Raw genomic sequence first — 17,310 nt, forward strand, 5'->3', positions numbered from 1 at the left:
TTTGGAACGGGGCTACGCGTCTGTTGTTTAAGTGCTGTTGCCTACTGCTCATTTTTGTTCTTTCACTCTCATTCACTCACTCACTCACTTACTCACTGCCAAACCTTGGAACACCCCGAGGTCATACTGGACGGCACTTCTTCTGTTTTTCGTCAGCGTCTTCAGCGAAACAAGCACAGCCATCTAGAGGCACTATACGTCCTCGCTCCGCCGTTTCTACTATCTCCGTTTGATTCCTTCACCGTTATTACACACCCGTGGACGTCTTGATCCCATCCAGAGTGGCAGAGATCGAGACCCTACCCGACATCCACGGCATCCATACCCTCATCGAAACCTCGAGCAACTACGTTCAGCATCATTCAAGCCATGGCATCCCCAGTCACAACCGCAATCGTCCTCTTCACGATCCTCAACACCGCAACCGCCTCTCCCCTCACGAAGCGCGACGCCGGCTACGCGATCCCCGAGGGCGCCATCATCATCCTCATCCTGTTGAGTGCGGGTCTACTCGTCTGCATGGGTTACGCCATACACAAGACCTTTGGATTCAGAAGAAACCCTAATGAGTTCAGACACATGAGCGTGGAACAACAAGAGTACATGGCCGAGGTGCGGGTCAGGAACATGCAAGGACTAATGGCGGAGGGAGCGAAGAGTCAAAGGGGTGGTCCACGACGGGGGGAGGTGGTGTATGATTAGATAGCGGGGGCTATAAGGTCAGAGAGTTGGAAGCAGGTTGGTGCGAAGATGCGTAAGTATGCATTGGGTATCATATGTTTGGACTGCCTATCTCTCTTCGGCATACACCGGCGGCCTTTCTCCCCTCTCGTACTTTGGCACAGGATCTCTGTCTTCCACATTGCGTTCGTCTTGTACTACGTCTCCGAAGAAGACATCTGCGACGTCAACCCATAGAATCACTCGCTTCATGCCTGTTCTTAGACATCTTTCTACTTTGCCCATTCTGCCTTCGTTCTTGCCAATCGCGCTGTTTACCGCATGGACCAAAACTTCCTTTCTGATCTCTTCGTAGTCGTGGAACTCCAAGACGACTTGGTCTGCGTACGTGATGTTGGGGTCCGACCATGATGGAAGAGGTGCATTTGGCGTGTACCTAATGGCGAAAAGATGGCGTGTGTATGTGGTGATGATGGTAGGTGGAGATCCTGGTGCTGTGTTCTGCCGTATTGGTGTCGCTGTGTATCTGGCTTCTTGTAGTTTGTTAGTACTACTTCTCGTGTCATATGACCGTATTGGGGTTTATAGTGCACACTAACCAAATGAAGCCACGCCATCGATGACATCCTGTACCAAATCACCAGCCTTCTTCACTCTGGCGTCTTGCGGTCCGAAGCCGCCCTCTCCCATCGATGTTTCAATTTCAATGCCATGGGGTTCTCTTCGCTGCCTTCGTTTTCTGCGGACGGCTTCGGTTGCCCATATTTCCATCAGCTTCGTCCTCCGGCTTCCACCGCGGTCCTTGCGGTTCATATGTTCCACATCCTCGCGGGATCGAATCTCAGTGATGTATGCCGAGTCTGCGGGGTGGTGGTCGACACGATGTCCCCATGCAGCGAAGTCACGGGCTATGAAAGGTACAGTCGTCAAGAAAGGGCGAGTATGTTGTGTAGTGTGGATAAGGTAAACCTTTGCGCCTTGAGATACGGTCGACATGTTTGATATGAGTTTGAGATAATGATTGCAATGTCTTTATCGGAACGACCGTCTTTATAGAAAGCTAGGCAATGGATGAAGACTTTAGAAAAGGCCGAAAAAATCTATTTTGTTTCATACCCTCTCACACAGACAGCGTGTTTGACATGAGTACGACACCACTGCAAGCAGTGCGGCCGGCATGTCAAGGCGTCATGGTCAGAGCGTTCGGTGAAGTGAGGCGTTTCAGCACAGCGCTGACTTATCTTTGGGCTCTGAAACGGCCATCACGACGTAGCTGAACACGCAACGGCCGCTGCTGGGTGCGCGCGCCACGATAGAAGCCCAAATTGGAGGTTGGCTGGAAGTGCACGATAGCACATTAACCAAATGTCGATCTGACATAGCAACAGTGCTGAAATGGCGTGCTGTCTGAGAGGCGAATAGGAGAGGAAGCTGCCCAGCTGCCATGTGTTAGACGTTACTGCGTGCGCTAAACCTTCAGCTTCCTCCAGGGCTGCAGGGTACCCATGGCGCTTCTGTTCTTCCGCCGACGAATCCGGAGATGGCTCCTCAGCCTCCTTCCCCGCGTCTACCGAATTGAGGTGCGACAACCAGTCAGCCACGATCGTCCTCGTGTCGCGACTAATGCATCTTTCAGCGTGTGTGTAACATAACGATCTTTTCTGGGAGTGCGAAAGTTACCGGTTATGGGATTGCGAAGTCACTGATTCTAGAACGTTGGCGTGGAATTTGGAATGCCACGCCATTTAGGGCTTTTAGATCATTAGCACCGCACGGACTCGCCCGGCATCCTTGACATCCTCTTGAATCGCTGCATCACATTTCAATGCTGTCAGGGAAGAGGCTGTCACGATAGGGCTGTCATGTTTCTGCGTTCGACCTGAATATGGGGCGACCTCAACTCAATGGCACGACAAAATTCGTGTCTAATGCGCAGAAGTTTATTCGCACGCGCCCAATGGCTACTACGTTCAGAATGAATAGAGTGCGCCTTTAACTCAGACTGCGGTCTGGTCCTTCGGACAGGTCATCGAGATGGCACTTTAGTATACGGTATGATTGCGATAGCTTTGATGAATGGCTACTACGTCCAGCAGCGCAGTGTTTCGGCACATTCACGCTCTCGTAGATTGACACGACCCATGATCACCGATGCCTTCACATTGCTCATTATACGTAACCCCTCTTCACAGAGTTCACACATCATGTTTGCAGCAAGCACTTGCCAAAGCTCGCGCTCCTCATGCCGCACGCACCCCGATACCCATGCACACCACCCTTACAACAATGCTCACCTACATCCACCATCCAGCAGGCCCAGTCGTGATTCGCACAACGCACCCCTCCATCGCGCTCTGCTACCAGAAACGCGGCTGGCTAACCACATCATCGTTTGCCCAAGTCCTACGTGACCACCCAGAATGGCAGTCCACCTCTATTACTTCGACTCCGTCTACTGAGTCTGGAGAGAGCATATTCGCACGTATCGCTTCCACAGTACTATCCTCACTCAGTGCCACGATAGCCGTAGTACCAAGTTATGCACCCACAGGAGTGCGGAGTATTGCGCCTCTATTTGTAGGTGAGGTTGGAGATGATGTAGACCGAGAGAAGCGGGAGGAGTTCGTCAATAATGGAGGGCCGATACATTGGATGACGGCGGTAGAACGGACCTGGTATCGAGATCACGGATTGCCTGTTCCGACAACAGGCTGGCTAAAGTGCAGTCGAAGGTGTGAAGCGATTGAGCATAGACTTGAGAGCGGCGAACTCGATATCGATGTTTCACCACCGGGGTACGAGGCAGCCATAAGCATACGCTAGGATGCATGTCGATTGATGACGCAGGATGCTCTGATTAGTGATCGACGGATACGAATGGTACATGAGCATTCTAATCGTATTGTTGGCACTATGGTATCTCGCGAGCTGAAAACAGCTAAAAGGAAAAGAGCGTTTGGTATCTTTTGGACGTCACCCACACATGCAATAAATCATCCTTTCCTCGTACGAAAACACCATCCCAATATTACGCCTTGGTATCCGGTCATTCCATCCTTCTCTTTGTACAAATAAACACATTATCCCATGTATATACTTGGCACTCGCGTTCTCGAGCACCTATCTTATGTACTCTTCGCTTCTTCTGGCCATCCTACAGATCCGCACTCTTGGGATTCACCAGGTAAATGTCAGGTACCTTTGGCACCTGGGGACTCTTTTGTAATGCCAGTTTGATCGCGTCTCTTGTCTTGGCTCCTTCCTTGTTGTCCCCACCGCCGCCAGTCAGTCGCCTCATGCCGCTCCTAAAACGACTCCGCGTATCGTGAGCGACAGGTTTGATAATATTCTCCAGACTAAAGGTCCCGGCTTTGTCTGTGCTGTTCGAACGACCAGCCGAGTACTCGTCGTCGGAGAACGGCTCGTTTTGTTCGTCAAGAGTGGTGGACGAGAGTGAAGGTGAAATGCGCTGTGGTTGGTTTGGAGCAGATGGCGACGTCACTGATCGGGCATGTAAATTAGGGCGGGGATGGCTTGTTGGGGGTAAGGTACTCGAAGAAGAGTTGGCAAAGGAGCTGAAAGCGCCCGGGGTCATGACACCAGGGTCCCTAGCCGGGGAGAGCTTGACATCAGAGATGAACCCCGACTGAAATGATGTAACGGATGCGTTCCGCGTAAGAGATTTGTGCAGGATAGGCGCCGTTTGCTGATCGTATAGATTCTCACGCATATCGTGAGCAAACGATCCATTCGCGTAACGCCCCGAGGACGAGAAGTTTGGTAGGTCTGTCAACGTCTCGGCGTCATCATCATCCTCAAAGAAGTCGTCCAAGCTGTCTAGTTTCATGACCAGTTCACCAATGTGACTGTCGCCCCGAGTATCTTCTGAAGTCATGGTCGCTGTTCGGTGGTAGTCGGATAACGGGCTGAACGGGAATTCTTCTTGGCGGAATTCTATCTTGGGTGTCTCGGTGTCTGGCACATTCATCTCACCGAAATTTCCGCAGGTGTAGAAGACAGCGTGGACGTTGGCCCTCGTCAACTGCGAGTGCAGGGCGGGGATCGGAATTGACCAGCCGCTTTCTTCAGGGATACCGTACAATGACTGTGTTTTCTCGAACTGTTTCTTGTACCCTCTGGTGGAGTGAGAACCTGCCATACTCATTCGAATATGCTGCTTGTCGAACGGCGTAAGAGTACTAGTCATGTTGAGATTGATGACGAAGTCCAGAACCCTCAGAGCCTGAGGGCAATACGCACTCTGTAGTAGTCGTAGAAGAGGCGAGAAAAGATCGGATCCTTTGGAGGCCATCTCCGGCTTGCGCATATCGATCTCGGGTAACAGGACGCAGAGGACTTCCATTGTGTTGATCTTCATCCAATCGATGTTGTTCATCAAGAGACCGAGCAGGAACACGAGGCTGCCGAACTCATGTTCTGGGAAGAATGTTGAGCGGATAGCGGACATTGTCTGCGCGAGAAAATCCTTCTCTTGACGATACCTCTTCATTGCGAAGGCTGTCAACGCTTCGGACAGCGATGTGCATTGGTAGTGCTGATCGGCAACCTTTGCAAGCACTTCGGCGGTGGCTCGAACACTAGAATCTTTTGCTGTAGAGTCGAACGAGCGTAGGAATCTTGGCAGATTCGCGAGGATGGCGTACATTAGTCGGCTATCATCGCCCACGATGCGGCTGGAAGGTAGGACCACCAATCTCTCCAAGATTCGTAAAGATCGGTCCAGACATGTGCTCGACCGGATACCCTTGTACGTCAGTTGAGCAAGGCCTTCGAACTTGCCTTCCCATTTATCCGGGCAACTTTCTTCCAGGATTGCCAGCACCTCTTCGTCGCCCAGATCAAGCTTGTCGAGGAACTTGTCTAGCATCAGCAGGCTCTCCATGAATTCGCCTTCGTGTATGGTATCCAAGCATGCGCAAGTGGTCCAGAACAATTGAGGGTACTGTATGAGGTCGTCCGGTGCTAGTGCTTCGATGATCGTTCGTAACGTCGTAAGTATTTCCATAGAGAATGTCTGTATATCGCTCTCCTCGTCTGATATGGTATTGGAAAGTCTTGCAAGCATGTCGGAAAGCATCTGCTGATCGAGCGAGCTCAAGATGCACCGGAAGAGTTGGAATGATCGACATGCAATATGTCGGACCGGACAAGACGTGGCCCAATTCAGTGCGACTCGCCCCCACGCTTCTCGAAGCCCAGGGTACGCGAATGAAAAGAATCTCATGACCTCGCCAGCAACATACTCCATCGGCTCGGGAACCTTGAACGTTGAATCTGCAACGTCTTTGCCATTCTTGTCATCGTAACTCCATACCACTTTGGCGTCATGTTGTCGAATACCTTCAATGAAATCTTCGATCGATCTTTTGTTGATGCCTGGCGTATCGTCTTCAATCTTGGAGATGACTAGCTCGTGGATTAGATGCACAAGCATCTCGCGAGACTGGTCCTGAACTACAGAAGTATAGTGATCCCAAAGAACCAAGACCACCTGTAGAAGCAAAGGAATGTGCTCCTTGGCTACCTCAACTGGAGATACCATAAGATCAACCAACAGGATGAGGCAAACTTGTCCCAGAGCGAAGCCGGACTATGAGAATTAGCGCAGTTCATTCCAAGTTTTACTTTATGCTTACCTGCTTGTTACTACTTGGTAGGACCTGAGTGAGATCGGCCAAGTATGGTAGATTGACGGCGTCTGGTGGTGGTGGCATAGGCTCGCGCTTTTCGCTTACCATGGACCGCGGGTTGATCTGTAGGAGCAAGAATTCGACCACCTTCAGCCCTGCAGGGGTACTCGATAGATGGACTACGATCTGCTTGGAGTAGTCGACGTAGTTTTGTTCCCGTTTGTCTAGGCAAAGGTTGATGATGAAGTTCAATATTAACTGAACATTTCCACCGTACGGCCCCGTTGCTAGCGCTTGCCAGAGCGCCTGAATCTCATTGTGTAGTACGTTGCCGGCCTTGTAAGTGATTTCAAAGAGATTGACAAGCAGCATGTAAGAGTTAGCAGTCGGTCCTCCATCCGGATTTACTTGGAGTTCGACGGATTGCACCCAAGGAAGCATAGCGGCAACCATGTTGCGTTTGTGGTCAGGCTTGAGATCTTTGAAGTAGTAGGAAAATTGCGAGAAGACCAGGAAGGCGAGTTCAGCATGCTGCTTAGCGAGCCTCCGTGACGTCTCGAATTGCGCCAGCTTGTAGACAGCAACAGTCTTGTCAGAAATGCTGATATCTAGATCTTGCAACTTCGAGTTCTTGCCCTCGCGAGCTTCAAGCGTTCGGAGCAATCGCGTTGATTTGGTGCGTATCTCGCTGTTCTCGTGTCCAAGCGTATAAAGACCAGCGCTGAGTACTTTCCAGAATGGCAACGTATAGTCCTCATGTTGTGTGAGGACTTGTGTGACAACTTCAAAGTAGCTTTCCAACGCTTTGCCAGAAACTGCGAGGTAGCACATTTCGATTGCCTTGTCCAGCAAGTATGGATGCTCGCGGTTGTGCAGTATAAGGTTGGTGAGTGCTCGGCGACCAATCGCGTGTGTCCGATCGCTCGGGGTTTCGAAGATGCTCTGGATCCACGAGAGCATGCGTATAACATCGAACTGAAGCAGAACTTTGCTGTCAGTGGTAATACTAACAGGCCCGCCACACAACGCCGCCATGGCACTCAGCGCTGCGGTTCGAAGATCGCGTTTTTCGATCTCAAGAGCCGCAGTCGCGTTGCCTTTGTTGTTTTTATCTACCTCTCGATCAAGCATGGAACGGCGCATCTGTTCTTCACGCTGGCGGATCTGAGACTGGTTTGCCGCATAGCCGCACCACTCTTCCATCAATGTGAATGCAGCTTTGCGGGCTTGGAAAGGCATCCAATGCAAAGGATCACTGGTTTTGTTGATGCCCTCAAACAAAACCTCCACCAGTCCACAATAGTGCGTACGTAGCTTCTGATAGCGCGCTTCGAGTTGGACCTCCGTATCACTCAGGAATATTCTCAGATCCTTGGTGTAGTTCATGAGATTGTTGATTATCCATTCGTCATTGTGAGCCTCAGGGAGCTTGAGAAATTGCTGAGAGGTCAGCTTGTAGACGTGTGTAATCTCAGTCCGAAGATGGTCAGTTCGATAGTTGATTGGGCGAGGACTGCTGATCGTCCGGTTGTGATTTCCCAAGCGCATCTTCGCCTCCTCAGCGCAAGCAGCCACGATCCCTTGAAGCGATTCGAGCAGTGTACGATAGAGGTTGAGGTTGACGGAACCGAGGCCGATGACCGCAGCATCCCGAATGGCGACATTGTCCACTGACAGGAACGGAAGGACTTTGGAAAACAACTCGGTAGCAGTATGTTGCTTGTTCGTGCTAATTTGTGAAGATTTTGAGCTTTTACGCGAGTGATTTCCTTGCGTGGCTGATGTGGCCGTCGGACCGAGACTTGTCAATGTCGTGAAGGCGAATATGAGGTACAACTTCCACTGTTCGATAACGACTTCTGGTGATGTGGAAGCGAGGCGGCCACTGAGCTTGCTACTCCCGGGCTCGAAGGGTGAATACGGCGTAGAGCGCTGACCCTCGGCTAAGGATGATAGAGTGCGATACATCTGTGCAAGTCTCGCACAGACTATGTCACGAGTGAGAGTCACGGCGAAAGGACAAACCTCAAAGCTGATTCGAACCAGATTGGGGAAGATCTTGAACCACAGGGTAGCGTCGTACGGCACGTCGCTACCACAAAGCTCAACAAGGGTACTCTGCACATTGCTCTTACGCATGCCGCGTTGCAATCGACTGCGCTCAGCCAACGACAACTTTTCATCGCTAATGTCGAGAACTCTCTGGGGGCTGCCCTCCATTACCCGGATAACACGTGTATTGGAGCCTCCCAGAGCCGTGTCAAATTCAGTTATGAGGCGTAGCACGGTGACAGCGTACGAGCGGACGCGACGTGAAGGCGAGCATAGGAAGAAGAGACCATGGGACTCAACTTCGTCAACGTGCGCCCACACTGAAGACAGATCAAGAAGAGCCGCGCGATTACCAGAACCGTCATCTGGCGTATCCAAAGCTGCTTTACGTGTCTTGCGCTTGATCTCTTCAATCCATATCTCTAGTAGCTCCACGTAGAGTTTCAAGGTGTTCTCGATGTGCCCAGCCCCAAGCATGCCACCATCAGACATAGTGGCATAACGGTCGTCGAAATTAAAGATGAACCGTGCAAAGCCAATCGTGACTTGCTGTGCATGTGATTGTCGGGCTATAGATTTGAGTGATTGAGCGGATGACACAGCGATGTTCCCCTGTACGTGGGCTGTCCCGGTGCACAACAGGTTTACCAGTGAATTGAATGGTATATGTGGAGACAGACAGCGGGGTAAAGCCTGAACAGCGACATGCAAGAGGTCATAAAACCCTTGCCGCGGATCTGTGGTGGTCATGTAATCTTCACGAGGAGCGAAACTGAAGGCCGCCGCCATAGGGGTCTTTGGTGTTTGCGAAGAGAATTTCTCGTCGAGTACGGCCTGGCCTCCGAATGCGTTGTCGCAGATGATGGTGATCTCCCCCAAGATCTTACAGAAGCGGATATAGTACTCCTTGGCCACTTCGGCGAAACCGGCGAAGTTCACAGGGCGCGACAGACGCTCTTCCTTGAGAAGACTTGACTTTATGGGTAGAGGCTGTGAAGGCCGCGGACTAGAAGGAAGAGCCGGGAGCTCGTTCGATACCGCGTTTGGATCGTAGTCGAACGTAAGTGGAAAAGGCGGCTGCTCCGTGTTTTCGAGATCAGCCATGATGGCCAGAAACGAGCGGATACCAATGACCATACGGTCAGGCTCTAGGTTTTCGACGCGCAATTCTCGGCCCGACAAGAACATGTCGGAGTTGAGCAGGGGAAAGATGATGGTCTTGAAGCAAAGGTCTTGGTACTTGTAGCCGATAATGCGTGTCAGTTGTATCAATGGCTCAGCGATGGCTGGTTCAGTTGATAGGTACGATCGCCTTCCGGGTTGGAACACCATTCGTATGATTTCTTCCAACCGGCGAACAGCGACATTTGGTGCTTCGGTTCCCCGCCTGTATATGTAAGTCCACACTAGCCGACAAATGCCTCGAAGGGCGATGGCTCTGGTTGCGCGCTCTTTGAGTCGTGGCTGAGTAGACAAGGCGAGCGCAAGCCATTGGGAGAGAAAGGTTTCGGTCGGAGAAGCACATAGGATGGCGGCCATGAGTGGGAAGGCTTCGTGCCAGTGTTTCGGCTTGCCCAGCAGTATGGCAGCGCGCTGCTTCATCATGTCGATCACAGTCTTCCATCTAGGAGCGTTGAGTTCAATGGTCGCTTTAGAGGTGATACGTAATAAGAGTTCCCTTAGGACTTGGCAGTACGCATATTTAACCGGCTGGCCGTGGGCACTGGTGAAAAGCTTTGCCATGGAAAGCATGAAATCACATGTCCGGTCCCAGGTGTCTTCAGGATATGACTTCACTTGTAGGTGCCTTAGAGCGCGAATGAGCAGGGCGCCCTTGGCTTCATGGTCTCGGTTGTACTGATTCTTGATGGCCAAGTGACCATCGACGATCTTCAGGTCGGTGATGAACTTGTCTTGCACTTGCTCAAAAATGAGGCCACTCAGCACACCGAGCAGTTGACTGTAGATGGTCCAATTGGCGAGGTTGAGAGGGGATATGTCCACGAGGTCAGGGTCCACGGTGCTGAGCTGGCCGTAGAAAAGACCAAGAAGACGGTCGGCCATCTCAAAAGTCAAGTTATGGAGGTCGGTTTGGGTCATGATCTCGATCAGGACGCGGCAAAGGATGTAGGTTGAGACAGTCGAGCGCTGTTCCGCTTGTGTGACAGTCTGCTGCAGAGCGACGATGTGGTCGGGGCCAGATGCTACAGAGGCTGCGGATTGATTATCCAGTTGTTGGACCGGTTCAGTATTACGTCGAGATAGCGCAGGATGGAGTTGAAGCCCTGGGTTGGCTTGTCGGGCAGTAAGTAAGTGAGTGCGCTGCTTGGACGCCTCCTCGCTCTTGGCTTTGCGCCATAGCATGATGGTGTCTATAAGCGGCTTTGGCTTGTGGCGCGCAATATGGCCCAGGGCCGCGATGAGCTGGTCGAAGGTAGGGTCTACACCAGGTCCACAGACACCCTCTACGCGGGCCTCAGGCTGGCCTCTCTCCGTCATGCACTGGTTGATCTTCTGCTCGGCCTGGCTGATGAAGGCGTTGAAGAGGTGGTGCAGGGCATATTCGCCAACCGTCTTGAGTTCGTGGGGATGCGGCGGGTGGCGCGACTGGGAGCGGTGGTGATTGTGGCCCTTTCGCACGGATCTGGCACTCGGCGCCCGCTCAGGCTTGCGGTGAGAAATGCTTCCATCGCTGGATGCCGCCTGTGGCCCCACGCCGGCATAGACGTTCCCTGTGCCTGCGCCAGGCTGCATGCCGTTGGCGGCGAAGGCGTCGGCTATTGATTCCTGCGACATGAGGGCTCCATCGAGGGTTGCCCCGGCGGCGGCGGCGATGATCTGGGGGCTCAGCGGGCTGGTGGCGGGGGAGTTGACGAAGCTGGTGTTGCGCGAGTGCTGGATGCCGTGGACGATGGACGTGTTGCGGTTGTGGGCGTACGAGCCCGAGGGCTTGCGCTCGAGCGTCGTCAGGGTGCGGTCGGGGCTCGAATTGCTGCTGGCAGCCTTGACGGCCGGAGTCTGGGAGCGCGAGGCGATGGTTCGTGACGAGGCAGTCAGCGCACGCCCGCGGGTCTGGCTGGGCTCACGCGAGGCCGACGAGGGGTGCTCTATATGGTGCGACACATTCCCAGCAGCTGGTCGAGCTTGCAGGAGAGGGAAAGCAGCTGCATTGGGCAAGGCACAGGGGTCAGCACAGTTCTGAGGCAGCGCGGAAAAGCGTCGACGTCAAGATAAGGCTTTGTCGCCATGGCACCTGAAGAGCCGGCACTGTCAAACTCCAGGCCGCGTGGGGAGTGCGTTTCACAGCTGAATGACGACGGGCCTGGGGCTAGGGAAATGCTACTCACACATGCCGCAGGCTTCGCGTGCAGCATCTTCCGTGGCGCGCGGAGAATACTGCAGCCTATCTTCCAAGGCTCAAGACGTAGAGGGCGCCGTTAAAGGGTCGCGACGGCTGTCATGGATGTCTCGAGGTGGATGAAATGGGTACGTAGCGGTGCCCTGTGCCTGACTAGCCGCCGTCTAGCCTGATTCGAGGCAACGATCATCCATGGCGCCCGGCATCAACACGGCTCTGGAGATCGATCCGAGCCTGGAGATTATTCAGTCCCACGTGGTCTGCCTTTCTGGGAGCTGGGCATGGCAAGCTATCGATAGGCCTCGAGAGCCTCATACGTAGGTGAGGGGTTCCTCCCGTGTCAGTATGCCTCCTAGGCAGTTACTGAGAGGTACCTGATAACGGGCGCTTCTATCCTAGATACCTAGGTAGTGCTCAGCTGACCTTGATCGGAAGGAAGAGTATTGGTAACTGCCGTACGCGATGCTTCTCCATCTGTGATTTGTCGTTCACCATGCACATGTCTATTCGTACATGAGAATAGTAGGCTGACTCATTATGACACACGTGCAGTAAGGCTGGAGATGCAAGACTGTAGACGTGGGAGTTGCGACATCTTAAACGCGCAGTGATGACAAGACTTAGATATCTGCATCGGGATAGGCGCCTCTTTACCTCAGTCGATACTGCCACCTGCACCTGCTCTGGCTGCGCATATATATGCACTTCCAGGCTTCGCTTAGTCTACGGTCTTGGTGCGTGAAGCATCCATGAGATGATACCAGGAACACCCAGGAAGACGGCTGGCTGCCTTTGAGCACTGGGCAAGACGCCTCGTCATCTTTGCGCAATCATACGCGAAAACTCTACTTTAAAGCGAACTGTGAATCTATTGTCAGGGCGGGAAAGTTTCCTGCCCTGGAGTTGGCCATCACATGCTTACTGTCTCTATCATCGCCTAGCCTTGCACGACTGTCGCGTGCATGCTGCATCTTTCTTACCGCCGGCTTGACGCTGCTCCTCTGTAGATTCGATGCCTCCATCTGCCGTGATTCGCACGAGGTCGTCGTATGTGTGGCCGCAGTGTGCCCCACAAAGGTACCGAAGTGCTGGCGGGGTTCTTGGTAGCCAGGGCGGAAAGGCCGCGAGGGTCGGGAAAGTCAGGGTCTCACCTGAGGCCCGCCGTCGTTTCTGAGCTGCCCCAGCGGAATGGCTGCGGAACGCTTCGGCTTCCGATGGGCGTCTGCCAGTCAGTGACGGCACCACTTTTGGCCACTTTACCCGTGTCGAGGAAGCGGTCAGAGGTGTGTAGAGTCTAAAGGCGAGATTATTGTTTGGTGTGCTGTCTCAACAGCCTGCTTGCGGCTCCGTGGCCAGATCTTGATAAGATTGAGTTGAGACGCACGGCCACTTGCCATTCCGATCCTCCGTTGCGAAGCCGCATACAAATATTACCGTGTCGTTTCCAATCCCCTTCCGGACGGCAACTTTCTACCGTGTCCATGTCAGTCAGCCCCTCATTCTCCCGCCGACTCTGCTAACGCCCCTCTCAGCACCATGGCACAACTCGACACCTTGGACCTTATCGTGCTGGCCGCCCTCCTGGTCGGCACAGTAGCCTACTTCACCAAAGGCACCTACTGGGGCGTCTATGGAGACCCCTACGGCAGCTCCATGGCCACGGCCAATGGCGCTGCAAAGGCTGGCAAGTCGCGCAACATAATAGAGAAGATGGACGAGACGGACAAAAACTGCGTCGTCTTCTACGGTAGCCAGACGGGCACGGCAGAGGACTATGCCTCCCGCATCTCCAAGGAGGGCCATTCGCGATTCGGCCTCAAGACCATGGTGGCAGATCTGGAGGAGTACGATTTCGAGAACCTCGACACCTTTCCCGAAGACAAGCTCGCCGTATTCGTACTGGCCACCTACGGCGAGGGCGAGCCCACCGATAACGCCGTCGAGTTCTACGAGTTTATCGGTTCTGAAGATGTCAGCTTCTCGGAGGGTGGCAGCATCGACGACAAGCCCCTCAACAAGCTCAACTACGTCGCATTCGGTCTCGGTAACAACACATACGAACACTACAACTCCATGGTCCGCAACGTCGACAAGTACTTGACGAGGCTCGGTGCCACCAGACTGGGTGCTGCTGGTGAGGGCGACGATGGCGCTGGCACCATGGAAGAGGATTTCCTCGCCTGGAAGGAGCCCATGTGGACTGCTGTTGCCGAGAAGATGGGTCTGGAGGAGCGCGAAGCCATGTACGAGCCCGTTTTCGAAGTCAATGAGAAGCCAGAGCTATCTCCCGAAGATGACACCGTTTACCTCGGCGAGCCCAACAAGAACCACCTTGAGGGCAACCAAAAGGGTCCTTTCAACGCCAACAACCCCTTTATCGCCCCCATCGTCGAATCTGCCGAACTCTTCAACTCCGACAACCGAAACTGCCTACACATGGAAATCAGCATCGCTGGATCCAATCTGTCATACACCACCGGTGATCACATCGCCATCTGGCCCAACAACGCCGGCAGGGAAGTCGATAGGCTTTTCAAGGTTCTCGGCAAGGAAGACAAGCGCCACACGGTTATTTCAGTCAGAGGTCTCGACCCCACCGCCAAAGTTCCATTCCCGTCGCCAACTACGTACGATGCCGCCGTCCGCTTCCACATTGAGATCAACGCCGCCGTGTCGCGTCAACTTGTCTCTGTCATTGCACAGTTTGCGCCAAACGACGAGATCAAGGCTGAGATCGTGAAACTCGGTAGCGACAAGGACTACTTCAGGGAGCAGGTTACCGACCGCAACCTCAACCTTGGCCAGCTGCTCGAGATCACCGGAAAGGGCGCCACATGGGACAAGATCCCATTCTCATTCCTGTTCGAAACCATGGTCAAGATCCAACCTCGTTACTACTCCATCTCCTCGTCGTCTCTGGTCCAGAAAGACAAGATCTCCATCACTGCTATTGTTGAGTCCATCGAGAAGCCCGGCGCACCATACGCTTTGAAGGGCGTCACCACCAACTACCTCTTGGCCTTGAAGCAGAAGCAACACGGCGACCCCAACCCGGATCCTCACGGCCTGAACTACACCATCACCGGCCCTCGCAACAAGTATGACGGTATTCACGTCCCGGTTCACGTCCGCCACTCCAACTTCAAGCTTCCTTCAGATCCTTCCAAGCCTATCATCATGGTCGGACCCGGTACTGGTGTCGCACCCTTCCGTGGTTTCGTTCAAGAAAGAGCTGCACAGGCAAAGGCTGGTCAGAATGTCGGAAAGACCATTCTGTTCTTCGGGTGCCGAAAGCAATCAGAGGACTTCATGTATGCCGATGAATGGAAGGTAAGTCTCATGATGCCATGTCAACCACTCATTCCGGGCTAACACAATCTGCAGCAATACCAAGCAGACATGGGCGACAAGTTCGAGATGTACACTGCTTTCTCGCGAGACGGTCCCAAGAAGGTCTATGTACAGAACAAACTTGAAGAGGCCGGCGAAGAAGTCAATAAGCTGCTCGAGCAGAAGGCCTACTTCTACGTCTGCGGTGACGCCGCGCATATGGCCCGCGAGGTAAACACGCTTCTCGGCAAAATCATCTCCAAGTACAGGAACGTGCCGGAGACAAAGGGTGAGGAGATTGTCAAGGCCATGAGGGCGTCGAATCAGTACCAAGAAGACGTCTGGTCATGATGCGTCAAGGAGCGGGGAGATTGTTTTAGAAAGAGCTTTTTGAGCATGCATTTTCATGGTAGAATGGTGTGAGCGATGGCGTTTGATCTGACGAAAACATTTCGCATTGGAGTATATTGGCTCTAAATCTGAAGCCTGGATGGACATGTACAGTTATGTGACCACCATTTTACATAGTCTGCAGTGTGGGACCAGCTCATTTGATCAATCATAAATATCAAACTCTTCTGATTCACCTCTCACTCAGCTGATTGTGACATGTATCAAGAAAGACGTTGAGCGACCGCAGCCTAATGCTGTGGTGCGCTGCTGTGGTAGGCAAAACGTGCGCTAGTTCACACGGGCAGGGTCCGGCCATGATTGGTCGATGCACGTGCGCGCGCGGTGCCTGCCGCGGGGATGGCTCCCATAAACCTCGTCTATAAGCATCAACGCCTCGCATGCATACACACTGCTTCAAAATAGTTTCGTCATCTGCCGTTCCCGCCCATCAACTGCGCCGCGATAATCGACGAAGGGTCTTCTCCATCACAAGCTCGAGTTGCGGCCCCCAATGTCTAGGACGCCTACTCGGATCATTGCGTGGCAAGCCTTCATTGCTCAGAGGTGCAGGCACGTCTCGTTATAATAGACACTGCCGTCATGCGTACGATAAAGGTTTGCACAGCAGTTCCGGCTAAGTATCATCTTCTGGATTTACCTGGTCGCGCGTCGCATGCTGAAAACCTTCATGGCAGGATGACCACAGCCAGTCACTCACCGCTACAACCTCAGCATGCGGGGCATCCGCTCGAACCCTTGAGGAAAACGCAGTGTCGCGAGATGCAGCAGATCCTGGGGAGTCTTATACGAAGCTGCCTTCTTCCTCATCTGCTCTTTGTGTCACCCCGCGGATGCTTGTAACGAATGCCGATCCGCCCCGTTTCTCCCTCTCTGCGATGACGGTAGCGAGAGAATCCGGAATCCAGGTCCGAGGTTGAGCTGGGTAACGTTGGAAGAATCGCAACGAAGCATCTCTCAGGCTGCTCAGTACAGAATGACAGAATTTGGTGAGAGGTGCAGCCCTGGGGGGAGAGAGGTGCATATTTGCCCGGCGTACGGCATGCACGACTCCTGAAATGACCTTACAGGCAGGCATGCTGAGCGGGATCGGCCAGCCATCGCATAGCAGGGCGCCACCGAACATGGACCCTGGACGCATCATCCACCTGGTAATTCTAGGCACTGGCGGATGTTCTCTCACCGTGTCGGCACTGCCACGAGACCAACAACAGCCGCTTCAAGAGCCGGACAACCGATCGGATAGCTGCTTCGCAACAAATGCGACACGGTAATCAGTGCGCTTGCGCCTACGCACCACGCGAGGAAGCGGGCAAACCTCCATTCGTGAAGTTCGTATCACCCACACGCCATTTGGTCCTGTGCCTAGCACCTGAGGAGTGGAGTCCAAACATGATGCTGGCTGGAATTGTCTCTCTCACTAGACTTGGAATCACCGGCTGGCTCAGTTTCTATGTGTACCTCACTTTTGAATTTGAGTATCTTCAGAGGGACGCCTTGCACACGATTTGCTCCCGACGCGCTTTTGCTTGTATGAGAGTGACGTTGCTCATATTACTAGGAAAGGTGGGTCAGGCCACAGGCTTCGGACTTGCCCCTTGCGTCTGCATTACCGCTGCAGATGGTCAAATATCGTTTACCCTGGTGATCTCGCCAAAGAAGGTGCAGTCCCCCCGGTTGAGATACCAAAGACGTCTCGCATGAAGGCGCACTCCCAACGGTATTCGAGCATCGCGCATCCATCTCAAAACCGTGATCTACAGAGTTACAACCGGCAATGGCTGCACTGCGCCGGCTCGTCGCGCAGGTTACAGGTGTGCAACAGCG

The 17,310-nt window shown here is 53.3% G+C and overlaps 3 protein-coding genes across 3 annotated transcripts; 1 reads left to right on the plus strand and 2 right to left on the minus strand.

Annotated features, from left to right (window-relative positions):
- Positions 1–789: 789 nt before the first annotated feature.
- Positions 790–1,677, minus strand: J4E92_000087 (uncharacterized protein; the record flags this gene model as incomplete). Its single annotated transcript, XM_051491506.1, has 2 exons — positions 790–1,214; positions 1,281–1,677. The coding sequence occupies 2 exons, from the start codon at positions 1,675–1,677 to the stop codon at positions 790–792; spliced, it is 822 nt and encodes a 273-aa protein (XP_051357018.1).
- Positions 1,678–3,835: 2,158 nt separating this feature from the next.
- Positions 3,836–11,735, minus strand: J4E92_000088 (uncharacterized protein; the record flags this gene model as incomplete). The annotated part of the gene is made up of 3 exons (XM_051491507.1): positions 3,836–6,292; positions 6,339–11,548; positions 11,732–11,735. The coding sequence occupies 3 exons, from the start codon at positions 11,733–11,735 to the stop codon at positions 3,836–3,838; spliced, it is 7,671 nt and encodes a 2,556-aa protein (XP_051357019.1).
- Positions 11,736–13,278: 1,543 nt separating this feature from the next.
- Positions 13,279–15,423, plus strand: J4E92_000089 (uncharacterized protein; the record flags this gene model as incomplete). The annotated part of the gene is made up of 2 exons (XM_051491508.1): positions 13,279–15,072; positions 15,127–15,423. 2 exons carry the CDS (start codon positions 13,279–13,281, stop codon positions 15,421–15,423), a joined length of 2,091 nt encoding a protein of 696 aa, XP_051357020.1.
- Between the last annotated feature and the right edge of the window lie 1,887 nt (positions 15,424–17,310).

The sequence above is a fragment of the Alternaria infectoria genome (genome assembly GCF_024043175.1).
Source record: "Alternaria infectoria strain BMP 0036 chromosome Unknown scaffold_1, whole genome shotgun sequence".
Lineage (NCBI taxonomy): Eukaryota > Fungi > Ascomycota > Dothideomycetes > Pleosporales > Pleosporaceae > Alternaria > Alternaria infectoria.